Genomic DNA, 20,921 nt, shown 5'->3' with positions numbered 1-20,921 from the left:
CCCGCGTGCCGATGATATGCAGAGTAGTGCAGGCAGGTGCAGTGGTCGAGGCACGGGCCTGAAGCGCCGCGCGCTGCCTGAACGCACAAAGGGATGGACGACGGGCCAGGTGCCACTCCAAAGTCCTGCCTAGCTAGCACGTCGGTCGTCGTCGTTGAGCACGCGCCCACTTCGCACTTTCTGCTCTCAACATCCTGTAATTCTACTTATACTCTTATACTCTACAAGGCCCCGCTCATGTCTGCGGCAGTCATGAACGGAGGCGCAGGTCCATCGGCGCCACCGCTCAAAATGACAAAGGCCGCCTTCTTTCGTAATAATCGACAACCTCAACAGCAGCCAGCTGCGGCGACATCGCCCTCGACATCCGACCACGGACTCGCCTCGCGCCTGAACAATGCCGTGCGGTTCGGCGGCGCGCACTCGAGCGACGAGGATGAGCCGTCGCATGCCGCCTCGTCGAGCGCGCAGCGCTACGGCAACGGCAGCCGCAGCAACAGGTTCCCCGACACGAGCGAAGACGAGATGTCGCCAGGCAACGGCGATCACGGGTACGCGCAGCTCGGCGACGACGACGACGACGGCGCCGACCGCGACGACCAGCTCGGGGCGCCCGAGCCCGACCCCCGCGCGCTCCGCCGCTCAGACACGTACACGCGCCTGCCGGAGCGCAAGCGCACGCTGCGGCAGCGCACCGCCGAGCTCGACGACCATGGCCCGAGCGCGATCCACGCGCCATCTCCGCCGCCATTCAGCCGGGCCCTGGACAGCACAGATACGAGTTTCACCAGCCCCTTGTCCCCATCGTTCAGTGCCGAGCGGTTACCGCACGTCGGGGGCTCTGGCTCTGGCGGCGGCGGCGGCGGCGCGCTCAGCAGCAGCACGAGCACGGCGGCGACGGCGCTGACGAACATATCCGCCGCGACAGAGCTCACATCCCCGACGTACGGCAGCGACGAGATGCTCATGGCGCTGCTCGCGTCCCAGGCGACCGTCGACTGCGAGAGCATGTCGATCGGCGCCTGGGAGGAGGTCGAGGGCTGGAAGAAGGAGCTCTCGCTGCTTGCGACCCGCCTCGACGCGCTCCAGACGCGACACCAGCGCGAGGTCAAGATTTTGACCGCGGCGCGCACGCTGCAAAAGCTCAACCAGACGAACAAGCGGTGAGTGGAAGGGCGGCATGTGGAGCGAGCGTGCTGACGACGATGCAGGATATCCCGCCAGACGATGGAGAGCCTGGAGCAGTCTGAGAAGCGCGTCGAGGCTGCGGAGAAGGTGAGTGTGTGGGGGCCAGGCCTGCGCTGACGTTCTAGGAGGTATTAGTCCTTCGCGACCGCGAGGCAGCGCTACGAAGGCGGCTGAACGAACACTGGGCGGGCGTCATGGCGTGGGAGGTGCGCCGGTTGGAGCGCGCGGCTGCCGAGTCGTCGTCACGGCAGCAGGCGCTGGTGCAGGCCGCCGAGTCGGCCCACGAGCGCGAGATGGGGTACGCCAAGCGCGTTACGGCGCTGGAAACGGACCGCGACGCGCATGACGACCACGTCTCGGAGCTCAAGGCGCAGCGCGACCAGCACTTTGCGCGGGTGCGCGACCTCGAGTCTGGGCGGAGTCGCGAGCTTGAAACCTCGCGATCACGACAACAGGAGACGGACACGCAAGTGGAAGCTCTGGAGCAGGAGCGCGACCGCGCGATTGGGCGGGTGCGCGACCTCGAAACCGAAGGCGCGAGGCAGAATGGCCGGATTGCCGAACTCGAAGAGATGATTGTCGAGTTTGGACGACGCGAGCGCGCGCTGGAAGAAGAGTCCAAGGCACACCAGGACGAGCTGGCCAAGGTCCAGAGCGACCGGCAGAGCTGGCAGCGCGAGCGGGCCGCGTTCGTCTCGGCCAAGGAGCAGTGGGCTGTCGAGCGCAGCGGCATTGGACACGCGCAGGACTCGATCACGTCGGAGCGCTCTGCCTGGGTTAAAGAACGTACACAGCTTACGGAGCAGCACCGCGCGCTCGAGGGACAGTTCGGCGCTCTCCAGACTGTTCACGACGAGTTGGCAGCGCAGCACGAGCAGTTATCCGGCCAGCACGGCCAGCTGCGGACGGCGCACGACGCGCTTCAGGTCGACCTTGCCGACATTCGCGCCGCCCACGATGACACGCGGACACGACACTGCGAGCTCGAGGAGACGCACCAGGGCCTCAACGACAAGTACGTGCTCATCACGTCGCAGAGCAGCCAGGCGCAGCTGGACCTCGGCGACCTCCAGGCCCAGCACCGCCAGTTACAGGCTGAGCACCAGGAGCTTGTGGACAGACACGAGGCGGTCGAGTCGCAGACTGGGCTGCTTCAGGCTCAGCTGGGTGAGGCGGAAACGCAGCACCGTGCGACCCAAGACGAGCTCGCTACCCTCCGCGCTCAGCAGGACCAGCTTCACAAGCACGAGGGCAACATGCAGTCTGAGAGAACACGTCTACTCGAGGCCGCGGGGCTCGCCAAGACGGCCAGCAGACAGGCTGCCGAGCGCCTCGCTGCGATCGGCACGGCTATCGGCGCGCTTCTCGGCCGCGACACGGTGCCCGACAAGGAGCTCGACGACGCCATCGCCGACGTCGGCACCCTCGTCCAGAGCCGCGAGACCGAGCTGCAGAGCCTCAAGGAGGAGATGCTCGAGGTCAGCCAGGGGCTCGAGGACGAGATGCGCAGACTCAGAGCCGACCGCGATGGGTGGAAGACCAAGGCGAGCGAGGCGCAGGCCATGGCCGACGAGGAGCACGCGCGTGCCGAGGCAGCACAGGCCGCGGCCGACGAGCACGCCGAGTCGGCGAGATCCGTCACCCAGTCGCAGCGAGGCGTCCAGGGCGAGATGATGGAGCTTATGCGCAAGATCCGCGGTCAGAACGAGCAAATCGAGCACCTCAACAAGCAGAACGACGGCCTCGCTGCTGACCTCGAGACGGCGCACCGCGAGATTACCGGCCGGAAGAAGGCGGGCGACGCCGACCCTGTTGCAACAAATGCCAAGATCGCCGAGCTCGAAACCAAGCTCTCGGCAATCAACTCGCAGCTGTCTTCTGTGTGGACCATTCTTCCGAGCTCCGAGTCGCGCGAGCAGGCGGGCTTCAGCTCGCCGAGCGTCGTGTCACCCAACGCGACTGTCAACTTTGCCGCCCTGCAGCGCGCATACGCCGAGCCTGCAACGCGCGAAGAGTTCCCCGGCGTCAACGCGCTGGCAGACCGGGTGCGCACGCTCATCGCCGACGGCAGGCTCATGATCGAGCGCATGACGCGCATGGAGGTCGACAAGGAGCGCCACAAGGCCAACGCGGCCAAGGCTGCCCAGCTCGTCCAGGACAGCAGCCGCTCGATGGAGACGTACCAGCGCCAGGTTATGGAGCTGGAGGAGCGGCTGAACAAGAAGACGCGGCTGTCGTCGCGATTGTCCAAGGCGAGCACGACGGCTGGCGATCGCGCCAGCACGTCCAAGCAGTGAGTCAAGGGACTTGTGATGAAGGGGCCTAAGCTGACAACACTAGGGACGAGCTCGACGAACTCCGCGCGACTGCAGAAATCTCGACAGCGGCAAAGCAGCGCCTCGAGACCGAGCTGGCCAATGCCAACGCGACCATCTCGCGCCTCAACGACATCAACAGCAACCTGTCGGCGCGCACACTGACGCTAAGCGACGAGGCCGAGACGGAGCGGCGCACCCTGCAAACCCAACTGCAGAACCAGATTGACGACCTCTCTCGGAAGCTGCGGACGACGACAGAGGACGCCGATCACGAGCGCGCACGGGGGCAGGAGCAGCAGATGCAGATGCTCGACGAGCTCAACTCGCTGCAAGCTGAGGTCGGGCAGCTGCGACAGAAGCTGCGGGCCAAGGGCGGCTAGGCGGCGGCGGCGGCTAGTTGTGCGGTTGGTTACGGTCGGCCACCCTGCCGTTAATGTCACGACGGCGGGCACGATACATGTAGACTGTTATCTTTAGTGTGTGTACATTGGATGCATTAGACGACGATATACCGTAAGCGGTAGAGGCCGATGTGGTGGCCGGGGGGTGGGGGGACCGGGGCCTGGCAGCAGCGCGGATGATGGCCGATGTGTGACTGACTTGAGGCCATGTGCCAAAGTTGAGCACGTTTGGGCAACGAACATGGCCAGACCAGGGATTGAGCACGAGGCCGCGGCATGAGCGAGGAGTCGAGGGGGTAAGCGAGTGCAAGCGGCGCACAAAAGCTAAGCTTGGTCGCTCCAAGGGCAAAGCAAGCGGAGACTAGCTCCACTGATAAAAAAGTCGATTCGGGCGTCATGTGCCGATCCCCGCACAAGTAGCACAAGCGGGGCACAGCGGCGGCAGTGGGGGCAGAAAGTTGAGTTGGCCGCCGCCGCAGTGTGCACTCAGATCTTGCTGCCCTGCGTCTTCTGCGCTTGCTTGCGTCTGTTTGCTTATTGTTCTGGCGCCGGCGCATGCACGCAGTGACGTGCGCCTACAAGCGCCTATGTAGCCACCACCATAATGTTTGCGTAGGTGGCGGCGCGGGGCACGGCAGGTGACGCCGACTGCCGAGTGGGCCCCAGGCCCCACGTAAGATGATGTCGCTGGTGCTTGTGCTGCAGCACCTGTCGGCGAGAAAAGACGATGAACTGCTATGGCTGCTTGCGTCTACACTATCACTGACAAGCACTGATTGAACGCACACACAACGCACGACATGATACTCCGAAGCTGTCTTTTGGGCGGCACGCTGCTGCTGAGCGCGCGCCTGGCCTCCGGGGCAGACAGCGTCCCCGCACTCGTCCCCACCCCGACGTCTGGCGCCGCCCCGCCCGCAGGCCTGACGCCCTTCGCGACCTCGACGCACCAGTACGCGCAGGGCATCCCGACGGGCCAGGCGATCCGGGGGGATTATGGCGGCGAGTTGAGGCCGAGGGTGCACTATAGTCCGCCGGTGGTGAGTTGCCGATGCCGAGCGCCGTAGGCGCGAGGCGAGGGGAGACGCAGGAGGGCGGGGATGGTGGCGACGCATGACGGCGTCGACGGCAGACCCAGCCCGAGCCAGAGCCAACTGACCCACCCCCAGGGATACCTCTCCGACCCGAACGGCTTGTTCAAGGACGACAACGGCACATGGCATGTGTATTACCAGTGTAAGTGGCGGCGGCGGGGGCGGTGTGGACAGCAGAGGCGGTATGAGTTGGTGGCATGGGCTTGGCAATGGACAGTGGCGCTGGCGTCCCGACCTCGGACCCGGGTGTCTCTTTGGCTACGGCGCGCCATGCCTCGCACTCCCTCACTCCCTCACCCACTCCCTCGCTCGCTCGTAGCTGACACAACGCCACAGACAACCCCTCGGCCCCGCTCCCAGGCCTAGGCAACTGGGGCCACGCGACCTCGCCCGATCTGTACGCGTGGACGAACGCGCCGATCGCGCTGCACCCGCCTGCAAGCGACACAGGCATAGGGAACGGCAGCGTGGTGCTCGACGCGAACAATACCAGCGGGCTCGGGAGCGTCGTGGCGTTCTACACGCTCAACTCGACCGTGGCGCTCGCTGGGTCAACGGACGGGGGGTATACCTTCACACCGGCGGGCACAGTCAATGTCCGCGGGCGGGATCCGCGGGTCACGCGGGTCGGCAGCGACTGGGTGCTCGCCGTGGCGCGCGACTCGCGCGTCGCGTTCTACACGAGTGGCGATCTGAAGAGCTGGAGCTACGCAAGCGACTTTGCCGGCTCCGGCCGGCTTGCAGCGCCGAGCTTGGCGAAGGTCGGCGACAGCTACCTCCTCATCGTGACCACGACCGACGCGCCGCTCGGCGGCGAAACGCAGGTATACTACGTCGGCGAGTTCGCCGGCGGGGCCTTCACCCCCAGCGCGGGGCCGACACCAGTCGAGTGGGGCAAGGACGCGAGCGGGGGGATCGTCGACCCGAGCGGCGGCGTCGCGATCTCCTGGGCGAACAACGTGCAGTATGCTGCGCGGGTACCGACTGCCGGCGAGTCGTGGCGCGGCGCGCTGACCCTGCCCCGCGCGGTGAGCCTCGTCAAGGGCGCCAGCGGCACGACGACGCTGTCGCTCGCGCCGTACGGCCTCGACGCGGCGCGCGGGGACCAGCTGGCGAGCGCGCACGGCGACGGACAGTGGAAGTGGGACGCGGGGCTGAACGCTTCTGCGACCGGCACCGTGCTCCTCGAGATCAACGTCACGGCCGGCGCGACCCTCAACTATACCTTTTCTGGGGGCGGGTCCGTCTCTGGCGGCGTGAGCGCCAGCGAGCTGTGGATCGACCGCGGCACCGCGAACGGGTTCAACTCGACGAGCTTCACGCCGCGGCTTGCCACGCCGTGGACGCAGCGCAACGCCACGCTCCTCGTCGTGCTCGACCGCAGCGTGCTTGAGGTGTTTGTCGATGGCACCGCCGCGACGGCCGTCTTCTACCCCTCGTCGCCGCTCACCCACCTCGAGCTGGCCGCCAACGGCGCCGTGTCGGCCGCGCTGTGGGACCTGCACGGCGGGTTCGAGGGCGACGGTACGGGCGGGGCCGTGCGCCGGCGGTGGCGGAAGCGGGGCACGCGTGGGCCGGGCGGCGGGGTCGCTGGAGGATGATGGCGGTGCCACTGGATGAGGGTGGCACTGGATGAGACGGCGCCACTGGACAATGATGGTGGCACCGACCCAGCCCAGTGCCACTTGCCAGACGGCGCCACTGGGTGAGCCGACGGTGCCACGAGACGGTGCCGCGCCGCTCGGCGATAGCGGTGCCACAGAAGACGACTTGCGACGGCATTCTCGGCGCCACGAGTGATGACATGATGGGCCGCCGGCCGAAAATGATCGACGACGATGCCAAGCGAGGGAGCAAGCAAGCAACGACCGACGAGCGACGACGTCACTCGCACCACCAACCAAACAAACACCTAAGCAACTGTAGTAATTCTAGACCTGCGCAGCCAGCAGCAGACCTGTAGATTCCGTAACGTGTGCTGTAATGTGAGAGAGTGGGAGTCCGGCACGAGGCGAGTGGGAGTCGGCCGGGAGTCGCCAGGAGGGGGTTAGTGGGAGTCAAGGGTTGCCGTTGTCTTGTCAGGATGTGTTTCGGGATAATGAACGACTGACATGACGCTGGCTGCGTGCGTGCGTGCGTTCGGTTCGGGTTGCCGTCGGGCAGGAGCTCCCGGCGCGCAGGTTCTGTAGTAGGTCAGACAGTCGGTCGGGCAACGGCCCGGCCTGGTGCTCGCACGACTCTCGCCCCCTCACCACCCTTCGCCGCCGTCCACCACCGAGCTCCGCCATGACGTCGTCGCCGGTGGAGCGGACCATGGCAACGACGGCGGGCATGGGTGACTCTCCGATCGGTTCGGTTCGGTCAGTCAGGGCGGGGGTAAATTTGCAGGAGCCAGCCTGTACGTCCACCTGTGAACCTGCCACATCACACGAGCAGCACCAGCTGCTATCCTGCGGCGACCTTCTCGAAGGCTCCCCTGCTCCAACGGACTTTGACTCGTTCTCGCGGGCGGCCAGTGCCCGCCGGGGTGCTCGTGTGCTGCCCGTGTACCCGCGCGTCGTCAACAATACCAAACATTGCGAACTACCATGCTACACCTCGCCACCGCCTTATCGGCGGCGCGATGTGGTTGGACAATGGCAGTGTGGTGCAGTAGCCGTAGGAGAGTTTTTCGGAGCAGCCTCACGGTCCTCGGCTGTCGATCACGGACTATCGCTGCTACTAGCACAGTGCCACGAATAGGCAGCTGCACGCGCACGCGGGCAGATAGTAACGAGCGAGCACGCCACCAGCTCGCAATGTGGCGTGGGCGCGTGTCGCCTGTGCGCATAACCCAACTCATTCAACTCACGAATACGCCTCATGACTCGTGTCAGTACTGACGCGTACGCGCCATTCCAGATAGTAGCTAACGCGCGCGAGCACGAGCTGGCTGGCTGGCTGGGCGAGGAGAGCGCGTGAAAACCAGCACCACCCAGGGCAGCCGGCAACTTGGCAGCGTCCCGCACCATGTGGCGCGTTTGCTCCGTGCTCGTCCTTTGCTCCGAAAACGTGTCACGTCAAACCTGGATCCCAGTGGTGGGCCTGACAGTGGCACCTGGAACGTGCCTGGCCAGAGTAGCCGACGACGAGGAGGAGCGTCGTGCGAGCGAGAAACCAAAGACGGAGGGATGCCGGGCGTGCCGGGTGCCGGGTGGGTGCGACGTGCGTGCTGTCGCCCTGGTCACGTCGGGAGGAGGCAGAGTCAAAATTTCCATCCGAGACGGGTATGAGCATGCATGAGCACCCGTGGGTGGGGCGGGTGGGTTGTCGGGTGGTCGCTCGAGCTCACCCCGCACCCCGCCCCGCACGTTTCCGTCGGCGCTGCGGCCGAGCGAAAGCATTGGCCAACACCGTGCCACGTTGGGTGCTAACACTGCCTGGGTCGTGGGTACCTGGGACGACGGGGGGACAGGGGGGTTAGGTTAGCTAGGGTAGCTAAGCACGTTATGATGCGACGCACGCAGGGGCTCGTGCAATGCGCTTTAATTAGTCGAAAATGCCAGTGTAACCATGCACGGTGACACGGTTACAGTTACGGGGCGAAGGTGTGTCTGCTGGGCCAGACTTTGCCAAGGAGGCCGCAGAGACGACGACGACAAAGTGGCACGTTGCAGGCCTGAGCTCGAGGCTGCTGCTCGCACCACCGTGGCGTGCTTTGCTTTGCTCTGCGCGCTCTGCCAGCCTGCATGCCAGCCCACCTGTCGGTGCTATCGGATCGTCGGCCGGGGCCTCAACCACGGCCAGTGTCCGTCGAATCGAATCGCAGCCTGGCGCGCGCCGATCAGCCACCCCTGCTGCCATCATCTAATGTGCTCGAATGAAACGAGGCGACACACACGGGCGTCACGAATACTGCCTAAACGTGCGCCGCAGTGGGCGCCGAGCGAGCGAGTGCGGCGAGGAGAGCGGCGGCGTGGGCCGTTTCGTTCCACAGACCCCTGGTGCTGCTACAAGCCCGCACGCCGAGCAAACGACTCAGGGCCACCCGTCGCCCCCCCCCGTCCTAATAAGACATGTTGTAATCCCCAAACCTAATGGACGTGGGTGTATGAGAAGGGTTCAAGTTGCGGCCACTCCCACGGTGCTGGGTTGGCTGGCTGGGCTGGCTGGCTGGCTGGCTGGCTGGCTGGCTGGCTGGCTGGACCAGGTCGCCAGTCGCCATGGTGACCATCACGTTGTTGTCGGAGTGTTAGTCGTCATTTCCCCCGCCACAAACAAACATAGACACAAACGACACACACATGTCATGCCACGGCGTTGTTTACTAGCCTCGCAAATGTCCAAACGTGGCTAGAGTAGTTCCCGCAAGGCAAGGGACACGCACGGCACACGGCACTGGAGGCTAGCTAATGGGCTAATGGGCTAATGGCATGCTGGCACGTTCTTATTACGGAACCAAAGTGCCCTCACGTTCGATTTGTTGGGGCAGATTGCAACACGCCGTAGTAGCCGGGCACGCAAGCAAACGACTGGACACTGGCGCCCGGCGCCCTGCTTGGCAGGTATGGGCGAGGTCACGGGGCTTGAAGACACCCGCTAGACAATTAGCAGAATAACAGCATTGCGGCAGCAGCAGCAGCAGCAGTAGCACGCAGCAAGCACGAAATACATCCCCCACCCCACGCCCAAGAGGGCAATTCTTGCTTGACCCAAAGGTAGGGAGATCGACACTCTGGCGCACAGGCGGGATCATGGCCACCGCAGGGTGGCAAAACATGGCGCCACCAGACAGCCAAAGCCAACATTCACTACGTCAGCGCCGAGCACTACAGTGTGGTGCCACCTTGCTACTCTGGCTTGACGAGGGATTTCCGTGCCCAACCCGCAGCATTTGACGGGTAGGGCATCCGCCTGCGCCTCAGTAATATGCCTCCCCCTCTCTGCGCGGTATCTGCCATGACAATGCATTCGGGTGCAGCAGGTGTTGCACCATTGAGGGGATTACTTCTGGTTGGCTGGATTAGAATAGCTTTGCAGGCAGTTAGCGATTGCGACAGTTTGAGTCAGTCTCTGGCTTTGCCTGGGGCAGCAGCAGCCTATGGAATGAGCCAGTAGGCCAAGGATGCACACCGGTAATCGTCATGGGTAGCGACGACCCAAGCGACCATCTCTCCCGGCAGCAGCCCACCATCACTTGGCTCGGATTTTTTTTTTTTGGCAGACCCACTTTGATGCATTGGTCCTTTTGGGGCAATTTTGGTCCCGTCGTATGTGTATGTGTGTATCTGTGCCGTGTGTCGTGTGTCGAGTCGGGCAGACAGACCCCCCTGAGCCCATGGCAACACAAAAAAGCTATTCATTCAGGCACAACATTTCCAACAGCCGAGTCGACTGGCAGGCAGGCTGCTCTTGTTGTGACGGGCAAGGGAGACGCAGAGACACTCAAACTGCCAGCAAGCCAGGGCCCATAACAACGGCCAGGGCAGGGACAGGCAAGGACAGGGCTCAGCGCAGACAGGGCAGGGCGCAATGAGTCAAGTCTCAAAGGTGGGCAGACGCACCTCTGCTCCCCTGCCCTTGCTGCCGTGTGGCCCTTGGCGCAACCTCAAAGACACATGGCGTATTTTGCTGCACCGACGAGACAGGCGACGACGACGACCACGACAACCAGCCAGCCAGCCAGAGATAACTGTGAGCGCTACGGTGCGCCAGCCAAGCCAAAAAAACCTGGTCACGCACAATCCCGCCAAAACCAAACTTGATCGCAGAAGGTGTTGCCTCGACGCCGCCGCCGCCAAACCGCCTCTCGACTTGCCACGATAGCAACAGACAGACAACAGCAAAGGCAAAAAAGATATACACAACTCTGTCGATCGTCAACATCACATCCTCTTCACCACCACCACACTGCTCCCCATCGCTACTGCTGCTGCAAGAGTGCTCATCGTAAGTCACCTACTCCCCTCTCCTCCCCTACTGGACCACTCCACAACCACGTTCAGTGTGGCGGCGCGTGCTTGTTGGCTCTGCACCGGTAGCAAACGTGGGCAACTAGCTAGTGGTTACCCAACAAACCGGCACGGCGGACCAAAACCTTGCCGACAAGCTCTAGTGTCTAGTGTCCCCAACACAACATTGCTGCTGCACTCGTCGTCGTCGCCATCGTCACTGCTACTGCAACCGGTGGCAACAAAGGCAGTTTTTTTTCCTCGCGCACTGGCAAGCCCTACCCCGCATCGACGCCCCACACCCTTCCTCCCCCCCCCCCCCCCCCCTGCCTAATACAAAGGCCACATAACCAGCCTTGGTGTCCGTCCTTCCCCAGCCCCCCCCCCCCCTACCTTGCTCTCCTCCCCGCGACGATCACCACCACCGGACTTGAACCCGACCGGTCGTGTCCACTCGTCGTCTTTGCTCGCATCACCGCACCATCGCATCCCCCAGCACCACCTCGGCCCTCGGTCCCAATAAAAGCGCAGCAGCGGCGACTCGAAAACTGACGTACCACCAGTCTGGCTGCAGCTCCCTCTCGCACAAACCCTGGCTTTGAAACCTGCTTCACAACCGACTAGATTACATCTACCCGTTTTACAGCAACCTTCGGCCGACGACGTATCCTCGAGACTCATCATCATCATCATCACACCCCCGTCGTCACTCTTCTCTGCTTGTCAACATCTCCCCACTACGCATCTCTACTCTTCTAGCTCGACATTCTTTTTTTGGCTTCAAGACTAGTTGTCCGATCCACGCCCTCCGCCAATCTCCACGGCATAGATCTTGCATTGTTGGCGCCGACCCGTCCGATCCCGAGTGACGACAGTCGAACCACCACCCATCCACTGAGCCATTGTGCTCTAGGTCTATTCGAGGCGTACCTTACATACGTCCTCATCTCGCACTTCGCTACATTTTTTTGTGATTGTTGCAAGCTTGCCCATCTCAATCGGTGTCATTGTGCCCAAGCGGTGCTCTGACTCGGTCAGCTTTCCAGCTTTTTCAGCGTGAGTCATGATGCCGTTGCCGCGCCAACTCGTCATAACCACCTGCAACCTGACTAACCCTGCCCCTCAGTTTTCCCTTTGCTTCCCCCCAACCCACCATCACCATCCACCATCATGTTTGAGGAGGACTTTGAGCGCTGCTTCATCTGCCAGGCGCCTTCCAAGGGCCTCTACTGCTCAACAGAATGCCGCCAGCAGGACAAGGGAACAGCATCACCATCAACCAAGGCTGCCAACGGCCCCGTCCGTCTGACGGCCCAACTCCCCGTCTCTCTCTCCCCAATGGTTCGCCCCGTGCACCACATTGCCCCGTCGCCCGCCTTTGGCCCTCGTCGCCGCGGCAACTCGTCGTCGTCGTCATCCGTGTCCGACTCGCCCATCCAGTCGCCCCACACAAATCCTTCGGCATCAGACTCGCCCCAGAAGGAGTCGTTCAACCTCCCTCCTCCGGCTTACCCCAACGGCATGTACGGAATCAACATTGGCAGCGTGCCCGTCAAGATTCCTCACGGCTTCTCATCTCGCGTCCCAAGTACGGCCCCTGGCAGCGGTGCTGCGACCCCCGGATCGGCTTCGACGGCCTATGCTATGGGTACCTCGATCGACACTCTTCGCTTCGGACGCAAGTCGAGCGTTACCAACAGCGTCACCTCGCCCCTCGCGCTCATCCCCCGTTGCGGCTGCGGTCGCCCAATCGGTCACCGCGCTCGCAGCCGTGAGCGTACGGCTGTCAACGAGGTCGAGAATGGCATTTCGTGCCTCTCGCTCGGCCCTTCTGTGACGACCGAGGAGTCGCTCTACGTCGGCAACGCCCTCCGCATCGTCTCCGACTCTGGTTACCGTGGCGCGCGCACCCCAAGTACCGCGACCTACCCTCTGCCAGAGGAGCGCTCGATTTCCAACGTCCTCGGCTCTTCGCTTCTGGCTCGTTCGCGCTCAGACCCCATGCCTCCATCCCCTCGTGACCGCAGCAACATGGACACTGTTCGCCCTCGTCTCGGCGCCGGCATTCACCCCCGCCCTACTGTCGACCTGGCCCTTCGCACGCCCCCGCCCATGGCTACGGCTCCCCTGCCTTCGGTTGCCCCTTCGCACCCCCGATCGCGCTCTGCCCTGCCTCACTCTGAGCAGCACGGAGATGCCGACCGCCGTGGCCGCAGCCGCGAGCGTGTCGCCCGTGTCCCTCACCTCACGACGCCAGAGCAGGAGAATGCCAAGCTCCCCTTCCACGAGGAGCGCGAGGTTGCTCCCTCGCGTTCTGGCCGCTCGCGCAACCGCGACGCCGACGCCCGCCAATACCGCGAGGCCGACTCTCGTCGTTCTCGCTCGCGCCACGACACGCTCGGTTTCGACCAGCTCAGTGAAGCGCCCGCTCACCGTGGCCGTGTCCCGCGTGTTGGCGCCTAGTCGCGCCTGCTGTCGCACCCGTCCGTCGTCGTCTCTCCTGCGCTGAGCGCCACCTCGTTGTCTCCATATGTGTAACCTGCCACCACCCCTCTTCGACTCAACTCGCCTCTGGATCCCCACACAAAATCACCCATCGCATCATTGCTTGTTTCCACCACACCACAAAAACGGGCGACACCACACCCCCCGCTTCAACACAAAAGGCAGCACACCAAGCCGCAGTGCGAGTAAAAACCCCACAAACACATAGCATACTGGTCCATACATTCTGGGTCGCATCATTCATCATCATTCATAGTCACCACACATGTCATTGCATCACAAATGTCTTGTCCGTTGCTGTGCTGCTGCGCCACATTGCGCCCGTCTGGCGTTGTCCGCAGCGATGATGCTGGTGCTGCTGCGGGGATCTCTCCCCTCCTTTAGTCGTCGTCCCCAACCGGGAGCAATGGCGGATCACGCACGTTGCCGTCAGCGGGTGTCACCAAGAGGCGACTAAGCCGGTGCTCGATTACCGCGGCAGCATTACCGCGGCAGCAAGTGGTGGCGGTGGGCGGTGGTCTTGTGCCATGCCATCATTCCACGCACAGAATAATGCTCCGGTTGGGGCGGACCCCACTCGGCAGCAGCGGCAGCGGCGGCAGCGCATGGATAGTGCGGTTCGTGGGCGAGGAATGGTATGGCGGTGTGTGTGGGTGCCACTTTCCGACGTCGTGCACCGGCAAGCGCAGCGCATTGCAGGGCCACCGATACTCGCCCGCGCCTGCCCGCCCGGCCGGCCATTCACCCACCCACCCACAGATCCCGCATGCGTGGGTAGGTGCGGCGTCGGGCTCGGCAGGCCGAGGCGTCGTTGTCTACATGTGACCTGGGGGCCTGGAGGTACATTTGGCATGTTGTAGCTCGCGATTTGGTTTTACAGCGCTGCAGAGTACAGATGCAGGCGGCGACGACGAATACGTGGCGGCCTGGCACCGCGTCGTCGGCCGTCTCGGGCGTGCGCGCACAATCGTATTCGCGCTCGTCCATCCGCACTGTACGCTACGCTGCCAGCCAGCTGACTCTGCGCGCCAAGCAATGGCGTTCCCGCCCGCCGGCTCCAAGCCCCCGTGCGTCGGGGCCCTCGTCGCGCTGGTTGGCTGCCCGGGGGGACGTGGCGCCGCCGTCGTGGACCCCGCACGCCATTGCGCCACGGGCGTGGCATGGCGTGGCGTGGGCGTGGGCGTGCGCCGAGCGAGCGAGCCAGCGAAAGAGGGGGCGAGGTGCTCCTCCGTGCCACGCCATGCACCCACACCCACGCCCCCGTGCCCCGAGAATTCACGCCCTCCGAGAATGCGAATGGGAGGCGTCGTTGTGGCGCTGGCTGTCTAGCCTGCACCCGCCGCCCCCTCAACGCCGAGCGCCGCTTTCACCCGCCCCTACTACCGCACCAGCACCAGTTCCTGGAACTGGAACCTGCTCCAGCAGTCCGTGGCGATACCGGCGCAAGCAGTCGCCTGTTCCTGCCTCTCTGTCGTGCGTGCTCGCTCTGGCCCGTCGCCGCGACGACCACCCACCCACCACTCCACCCACCCTGCCACTGCCTACGGCATGTACCTGTCTGCTCTGCCGGCTGACGACAAGCGCTCCAACATCGCCACGCGCATGACGACAGACGCTTCTCTTCGCACCACACAAGCACGCAACGCTCCTTGCATGTACAACATCGACTCAAACCGTGCCTTGTACGGATTCCTTGCCGCAGGTACTCCCTCTCAACACCCGCACCCGCGCCGGCGCCGTGGCATTTCCGTGTCCGCGGCAGGCCAAGCCCGCCTCTCCGCCAGGCCAGGTCCATCGTCAGGTTCTTACTCCGCTCCGAGCACGTTTGTGCTCGGCGCACACTGGTATACCCGCGGCAACCTCCGCTCTCTATACGTCAACTCTGATGCGCTGCAGGAGTGGGATGATCTGCAGTGTCAGGAAAGACTCGGCGGAGCAGTCGGCGCAACACTCACTCGGTCCCAGTCGTCCATGGCGCGCTGGAGCATCTCGACTTGCCCATCGGCATACCGGCCGAGCATCTCCTTCATCTCGGCCTGCTTTGACAGCTCAAAGATCTCATGCTCCTTGAGCACCTCGTCGGAGAATGCCGTCGAGGTGTCATGTGCCGTGGTGACAGCTTCTTGGAGCTGGGATTGTCAGCGGGGCTCCGAGAGTTTCGTGGGGGCAGATCGTAGTTCAGCCGGACGCGTTAAGGCTATTCCTCGCACATGCAATCGCGTCTATTGCGGCGCCGCTCTAGGGAGCGCACAGATGCGCGCCACAGGCGTCGCCGACGGCGATGTCTCAGGCAAAGGCATTTGACGCCCAGGCCGACATTGAGCCTGCTGGCATTGACGCCCGCCGACATTGACACACGCCAGCACGCCCGCCAACTATGACACATGCCAGCCACCCTGCCCCTCAAGACGGAGTGCCGTACCCCATAGAGCAGCAGCATGCCTCCACCGCGCCCCCGACACCCCACTCACATCTTTTATCTTGCCGTCCAGCTTGCGCATCCGCTCGCGGCGTGTGTGAATGTCATCCGTGCCACGCAGCTTGTCGACCTGGTCGCGAAGGTAGGTGCCGAGGCCGACAGGCGCAGCAGCGTGGCCCGAATTCAACGCGGCGAGGCGGTCGCGCTCGGCAGCAGCAGCAGAGAGGTATGCCGAGAGCTCCTCAAAGTCGAGCTGCTTCTGGTCACGCAGCTTGATGGTCGCCTTGTGTGCCTGGGCGTACGCGAGAAGCGAGTGGGTCTGGAGAAGGAAGGGATCGACGGCCGCGCGGTTCTGGTGCGTGATCAGCGTCGAGAAGTCGAGCATCTTTTCGGCGAAGCGGTTCAGCGGCTCGGTGATTCCCGACTCGAGATAACCCAGGCCCTGGTATCCCGCCGCGAGGTCCTGGTAGTCCTTTGACAGGTCTGGCGGGTCAGCATAGCGAAGACGGCTTCTAACCCACCATCATTGCGGTTGCGGCCGCGCGCGGCAATGCGCTCAATGTTGCCGAGGCCCTCTTCAAACTTTTCGATGCCCTCGGCCATCTCGACGAACCGCGCGTCGGGCTTGCGCACGCGCGAGAACACGTTGACGAGGGTATCTCCCAGCGAGTCGGCGAGGGAGCGGTGCGCGTCGGGCGGCGGGTGCGCCAGGTGGCCGTGTTTCGCGACCGACTGTGCGTTGTCAGCGGCGCGTCCGTCGCCGTGGTGTTCGACTCACCCATTGCTCGCTCTGCAAAAAGTCGGACACGAGCTGGCTGCGCTGCAGCGTCGGGTGGTTGGCTATCCTGTCGGCGAAGCGCTGGAGGCTGCGTGTGAGCGGGCGTTCTGGGGCGCTGCGGGACGTACTCTAGGCGGCGCTTCTCTACAAACTCGGACGAGAAGCGGTCGCCCTTGATGTATTCTGTCGTGGTCAGCTAGGTCAACGCGGGGATGCAGCTGCCCACCTAAACGGTGCTTGTCGGGGATGGGCGGAATGATACAGGCGGGAAAGCTCTTGGCCAAGTGGTCGTGCAGGAAGACAAAGTCCTGGAACCGGCGCCTGACGCTCGCCTGCGGCTGCTTGAAAGTCGGGAGGTTGGTCTGGCATTAGCATGCGCGCCCATGATAATGCAACTCACCTTGGACAGGACAGCATACGACACGTACATGTCCTTGCTGCCCTCGTGCTCCTTGACGGGGTCGCGCACCTCGATCGTCATCGACTTGCCGTCCCACGTGTACGTCCCGTCTGGGCCGAGGCCGCCCGTGCTGATACCTCCTCGGCTGGCACTGTCTCCTCCGCGCACTGTCGCTGTCGAGCTCGAGGCAAACGAGTCGAGCGCCGGCGGCGAGGTCGCGCTGATCTTGTCAAAGCCGTCATCGTCGTCGTCGAGGTCGTCGTGCCCGCCCACACCCGACATGTCTGCGAACCCTGGGTTTGTGCGTTGTGTCGCGTCGTCCCACGAGATGGACTGGAACCCGTCTTCCTCCATTGTGTTGGGTGTTTGGAGGAGAAAGTGATTGTGATTGTGATTGTAATTGTAATTGGCAGCACTGACGAGGCGATGAATCGTCCAGCTCGAGTGGCTCAGACGAATGCGCGTCATTGCCTTTAGGGGCGCGGGTACATTTTACGTAAACAGTCTTCTCGGTGGCAACTTTGGGGGTTATATATACAACTTGAGCTAGTACATCATGAGCTGGGGTAATAATGCCTACAACTCCAGGCCGTCGGCGTCGTCGCCAGCGTCGCCTTCGTCAAGTCTAGCAGGGGGCTGCCAGATGCGGCTGAGGTGGGGTCAGTGTTGCAACAAAACTCTACTCGCTCATGGCCACTCACATGGTCGCGTCGTCGCTGCACGAGGCAAAGAGCTTGCGAGAGAGAATCGGGTTCCAGGCCACAGCGTTGACGCTTTCAGAGTGGCCAGAGAGAACCTCGAGCGGAGTGGTGCCGTTACTCTGCCAAACATAGACGTGGCCGTCTTCGCTTCCACTGAGTACGAACCGGTCCTTTGGCGCACCAAAGCACGATCTCAGGACGAAGCGGTCCTGCACATGCCCCCCAAACTTGCGAACCAACTGAATGGTTGGGTCGATGGAGAAGAGCTGCACCTCGTCGGGGCTACAGTTGACGAGAACATGCTTGCTGTCGCTCGACAGCTTGAGGCACGTCACGGACGCCGCCTGGATCTCGGTGTTGGATTCGATTATCTCCTTGTCGGCGACGCGGATGATGAGCAAGCCGTGCGCCATCCAGCTGTAGATGTCGGAGTCGGCACGGGTTGGTGGTGGTGGGTCCAGGCAGCGTGCGGAAATGCTCGGGTGGAACTTGTTGTCCACCGCCACGCGGCCTAGGAATGTGGTGAGAGCAATGATGCGGGAAGCATCAGGAGTGATTGCAAAGTCGATGACCTGGATGTTGGGGATCGACCAGTTGCGGGCCACAGTACCATTGAGGTTGTAGAACACGACACGGCAGTCGAGCGAGGCGACAACAAACTGCGTGCCATTGGGCATGAATTGGATGGCGCTGATGGTGTCGGTATGCTGGGAGGTTTCTACATTGACAGAGCTTTGAGTGCCAGACTTGGCCTGCCAGATGTAGATTTGCTTGTCCGATGCGGTGACCAGGGTCTCACCGTCCGGAGACCAGGCGAGTGCGTCGACGTCACCGCGGTGGCCCTTCAAGTGGTGCAAGGGCTCAACGCTGTATTGGTGGCCTTCGCCAGGTTGGGTCTGGTAAGGTTAGCGTCGTCTTGGAACAGCAAGCCCACCTTGAGCGCCCAGATGACCACAGTCTTGTCCTTGCTAGCTGAAGCCAGGTAGTTGCCGTTAGGGCTCCACTCGATTCTCCAAACCTCATCGGTGTGATCGGCAAGAATATGCGTCGTGACTGATGGGAACGAGCCGCTTACACACTGGTGATCAGTGTAAAGTGACACTGGATCATTGTCATCATGATAAGGGCACGACAGCTGCTGGGTTTGCCGGGCTTGGTCAAGAAGAGTTGCAAGTCGTCGAGAGGGCACCATAATGTTGGGCGAGATGTGCTCTGCAAGGCTTTAGCACGAGATCCGGCTAGGCTTAACCCACCTTGAAGACGCTCCAAGAGCTGTCGTCGCGAGATGCCCGCCGCTCCGTCCCATTTGGCCCGCTGATAGAGATCGTCGCGGTCCAGACACATCATGTACCCTGATAGATCATGGAGGGCGTCCGAGTCTGTTGCCGACGTTGCCAGCTCGTTGCGGAGGATAGCGAGGGCCTTCTTCTGCTGGCCTGCTTCTAGGTACTCTAGGTACTTTTGCTGCGCAATCAAGAACTTTGCGTGGTCGCTCGCGCTCGTTGAGCCCTGGGCCTTGACCTTGCCCGACCGGATACTGCTTTGTGATGACGCAAGGCCAGAACCTGGGTTTGGGGCTATTCCGAGTTCGGGGAGCAGTGCAATGGCTTCCGCCCACCTCGCACCGAGTACCGCCGCTTGAAAGTCGAGGGCCGCTTGGGAAGCCAAAGTGTATCCAGATTCCTTTGCAAGGACATCTGCAGTTTGTCTGGTGGTTGTCAGCTTGGCCCACTTGTCGCAAGACGCACTGATAGCCAATGTCGCGAAGGCCCTGCATCATCAGGCGCACAATCTCTTCCCTGTCAATCGGCATGCGCTTGCCAAACCGCTGTCTAAGGGGCAAGGTCGACGAGCCATCTGGCTGCGATGCCGAGCCCATAATGACATCGGTATCGTAGTCTGGTGCCCAGTCGGTGTCGTCCTCATACATGAGCGCGCCCGACGGGCGATAAGGCTGAATCAGCTCCAAGACACTGTCCGGGATGTTGAAAGGTCCTGTCTGTGTAGTAGATGACGACGCAGTGGCCTGACTAGCCCCGTTGGTTGTGCCATTGCCGGTGGAATTGCGCATGGTAGGGAGAATGGAGTTGGAGCCAGTTGCGCCTGGCGGTTCTGGTGATGATGGTATTGTCGACGACGAGGCCGAGGAGGTAGGAGTGGGGTCGCCGAGCGCTAGCCGTAGGTGCTTTCGCGAGGGAGGTCGGTCAGTGCCGTCGAGGGTGCGGTCCGTGTCTGATGACGAGCGTCGGCGGATAGTCCCACGCTGCATGGCGAGAAGAGAGGAGAGAGGAGACAGTATCGAATGTGGAGGCGTCGCCGCCGAGGAAGGGGTTCAGTCAGCGTCTTGTCATGGGCCGTCTGCGCGCCAGCAGAAGAAAGTTGGTGGCTAGGAAGTGGGGGTGGGTGTGATGCGCGGGTAGTGGAGTACAGAAGGGGGCAGGTGGCGAAGAGATTGAATGCAAAAGGAAGATGTCGACAAGTGACGATCAGGAATGAGGACTCACAGGTGAAGGGTCAGTCGTGGTGGCCGTCTCGGGCCCCTTGGTGTCTAGCTGCTCAGTGGCAACCGCGTTCAGCAGCGGGGGCGACTGTGGAGCGCGCGGGGTCAGAGTATCGCGTGGACAAGTCTCGATGGTCGGCACTGGGCGACTCGATAGAGGGGTGGCGAGAGGGGTAGACGTGGTGGGGATTGGGGGTCGCTCTTGACCCTCCCCTAGCTCTGGTCGGACGAGGTAGGGCCACGGACAGAGGGGTGTCGCAGCTGGTCGGTGGGTGGGTGCGCCAGTGCGGCCGGGTCGGAGGTGAGTAGGGGGGGGATGTGGGTGCGGGGGCGGGGTCAAGGAGGGCGCCGCGCCTTGCCGACTCGTTGGCTTGATTGTGCTGATGAAGTTGCTAGATGAGTGTGTAGATTGGGTGTAAAGTGGCTTGGGTTGGGATCGAGTGCTCGAGATGACAAGATGGCACCGAGGGTTGTCGTGCTCCTTCGCTCAGAGACAAGTCGGGGTGGTGGGTGGTGGTTGTGGTTGAAGCGGCCCGCCCGCCCGTGACGTTGAGTGTGGCCCAGGGGCGGGGCTCGTCGTCTGCCCAGCCAGTCAGCCAGCCAGCCGAGTACCACGGCCAGGAGACTGCCCCGCCAGCTTCAGTGGGCTTAACTCGGCTTAATCCAACCCCCCATCTAGGTGGCGCC

General features: G+C 62.9%; 5 protein-coding genes across 6 annotated transcripts; 3 read left to right on the top strand and 2 right to left on the bottom strand.

Moving 5' to 3' along the window:
• Positions 1 to 291: 291 nt before the first annotated feature.
• Positions 292 to 4,012, top strand: LOC62_05G007457 (uncharacterized protein; the record flags this gene model as incomplete). Its single annotated transcript, XM_062773982.1, has 4 exons — positions 292 to 1,163; positions 1,212 to 1,275; positions 1,314 to 3,481; positions 3,529 to 4,012. 4 exons carry the CDS (start codon positions 292 to 294, stop codon positions 3,884 to 3,886), a joined length of 3,462 nt encoding a protein of 1,153 aa, XP_062629966.1. The 3' UTR covers positions 3,887 to 4,012.
• A 695-nt stretch (positions 4,013 to 4,707) lies between these two features.
• Positions 4,708 to 6,602, top strand: PGUG_02777 (Extracellular exo-inulinase; the record flags this gene model as incomplete). Its single annotated transcript, XM_062773981.1, has 3 exons — positions 4,708 to 4,947; positions 5,077 to 5,143; positions 5,338 to 6,602. 3 exons carry the CDS (start codon positions 4,708 to 4,710, stop codon positions 6,600 to 6,602), a joined length of 1,572 nt encoding a protein of 523 aa, XP_062629965.1.
• Positions 6,603 to 10,598: 3,996 nt separating this feature from the next.
• On the top strand, positions 10,599 to 13,722 carry LOC62_05G007455 (uncharacterized protein; the record flags this gene model as incomplete). Its single annotated transcript, XM_062773980.1, has 4 exons — positions 10,599 to 10,603; positions 10,824 to 10,929; positions 11,978 to 11,987; positions 12,058 to 13,722. 4 exons carry the CDS (start codon positions 10,599 to 10,601, stop codon positions 13,392 to 13,394), a joined length of 1,458 nt encoding a protein of 485 aa, XP_062629964.1. The 3' UTR covers positions 13,395 to 13,722.
• Positions 13,723 to 15,019: 1,297 nt separating this feature from the next.
• Positions 15,020 to 17,438, bottom strand: SNX4 (Sorting nexin-4). The gene is made up of 8 exons (XM_062773979.1): positions 17,034 to 17,438; positions 16,860 to 16,995; positions 16,762 to 16,816; positions 16,634 to 16,721; positions 16,377 to 16,587; positions 15,908 to 16,338; positions 15,392 to 15,565; positions 15,020 to 15,344 (listed from the first exon to the last, which is right to left on the bottom strand). The coding sequence occupies exons 1-8, from the start codon at positions 17,385 to 17,387 to the stop codon at positions 15,306 to 15,308; spliced, it is 1,488 nt and encodes a 495-aa protein (XP_062629963.1). The 5' UTR covers positions 17,388 to 17,438; the 3' UTR covers positions 15,020 to 15,305.
• Positions 17,439 to 17,540: 102 nt separating this feature from the next.
• On the bottom strand, positions 17,541 to 20,737 carry wdr26_1 (WD repeat-containing protein 26). 2 transcript variants are annotated; one of them, XM_062773977.1, is made up of 6 exons: positions 20,239 to 20,737; positions 19,483 to 19,997; positions 18,988 to 19,442; positions 18,669 to 18,946; positions 17,735 to 18,630; positions 17,541 to 17,682 (listed from the first exon to the last, which is right to left on the bottom strand). In XM_062773977.1, the coding sequence occupies exons 2-6, from the start codon at positions 19,803 to 19,805 to the stop codon at positions 17,610 to 17,612; spliced, it is 2,025 nt and encodes a 674-aa protein (XP_062629962.1). In that variant the 5' UTR covers positions 19,806 to 19,997; positions 20,239 to 20,737; the 3' UTR covers positions 17,541 to 17,609. The 2 variants fall into 2 exon arrangements, with proteins under 2 accessions (XP_062629962.1, XP_062629961.1); XM_062773978.1 differs by lacking the exon at positions 20,239 to 20,737 and having other exon boundaries at positions 19,483 to 20,231.
• Between the last annotated feature and the right edge of the window lie 184 nt (positions 20,738 to 20,921).

Source organism: Vanrija pseudolonga, chromosome 5 (genome assembly GCF_020906515.1).
Source record: "Vanrija pseudolonga chromosome 5, complete sequence".
NCBI classification, from domain to species: domain Eukaryota; kingdom Fungi; phylum Basidiomycota; class Tremellomycetes; order Trichosporonales; family Trichosporonaceae; genus Vanrija; species Vanrija pseudolonga.
The sequence above is the reverse complement of the archived record's forward strand: the minus strand, read 5'-3'. Positions and strand labels throughout refer to the sequence as shown.

Coding starts and splice junctions, on each gene's coding strand:
- SNX4 (XM_062773979.1), bottom strand. CDS start 17,387: ATGGAGGAAGACGGGTTCCAGTCCATCTCGTGGGACGACGCGACACAA. Junction 16,722..16,761: donor GTAGAGAAGCGCCGCCTAGA/GTACGTCCCGCA, acceptor GCTCACACGCAG/CCTCCAGCGCTTCGCCGACA. Junction 15,345..15,391: donor CCATGGACGACTGGGACCGA/GTGAGTGTTGCG, acceptor CTGACACTGCAG/ATCATCCCACTCCTGCAGCG.
- wdr26_1 (XM_062773978.1), bottom strand. CDS start 20,003: ATGCAGCGTGGGACTATCCGCCGACGCTCGTCATCAGACACGGACCGC. Junction 18,947..18,987: donor GCTCTTGGAGCGTCTTCAAG/GTGGGTTAAGCC, acceptor AAAGCCTTGCAG/AGCACATCTCGCCCAACATT. Junction 18,631..18,668: donor TGGTCATCTGGGCGCTCAAG/GTGGGCTTGCTG, acceptor TAACCTTACCAG/ACCCAACCTGGCGAAGGCCA.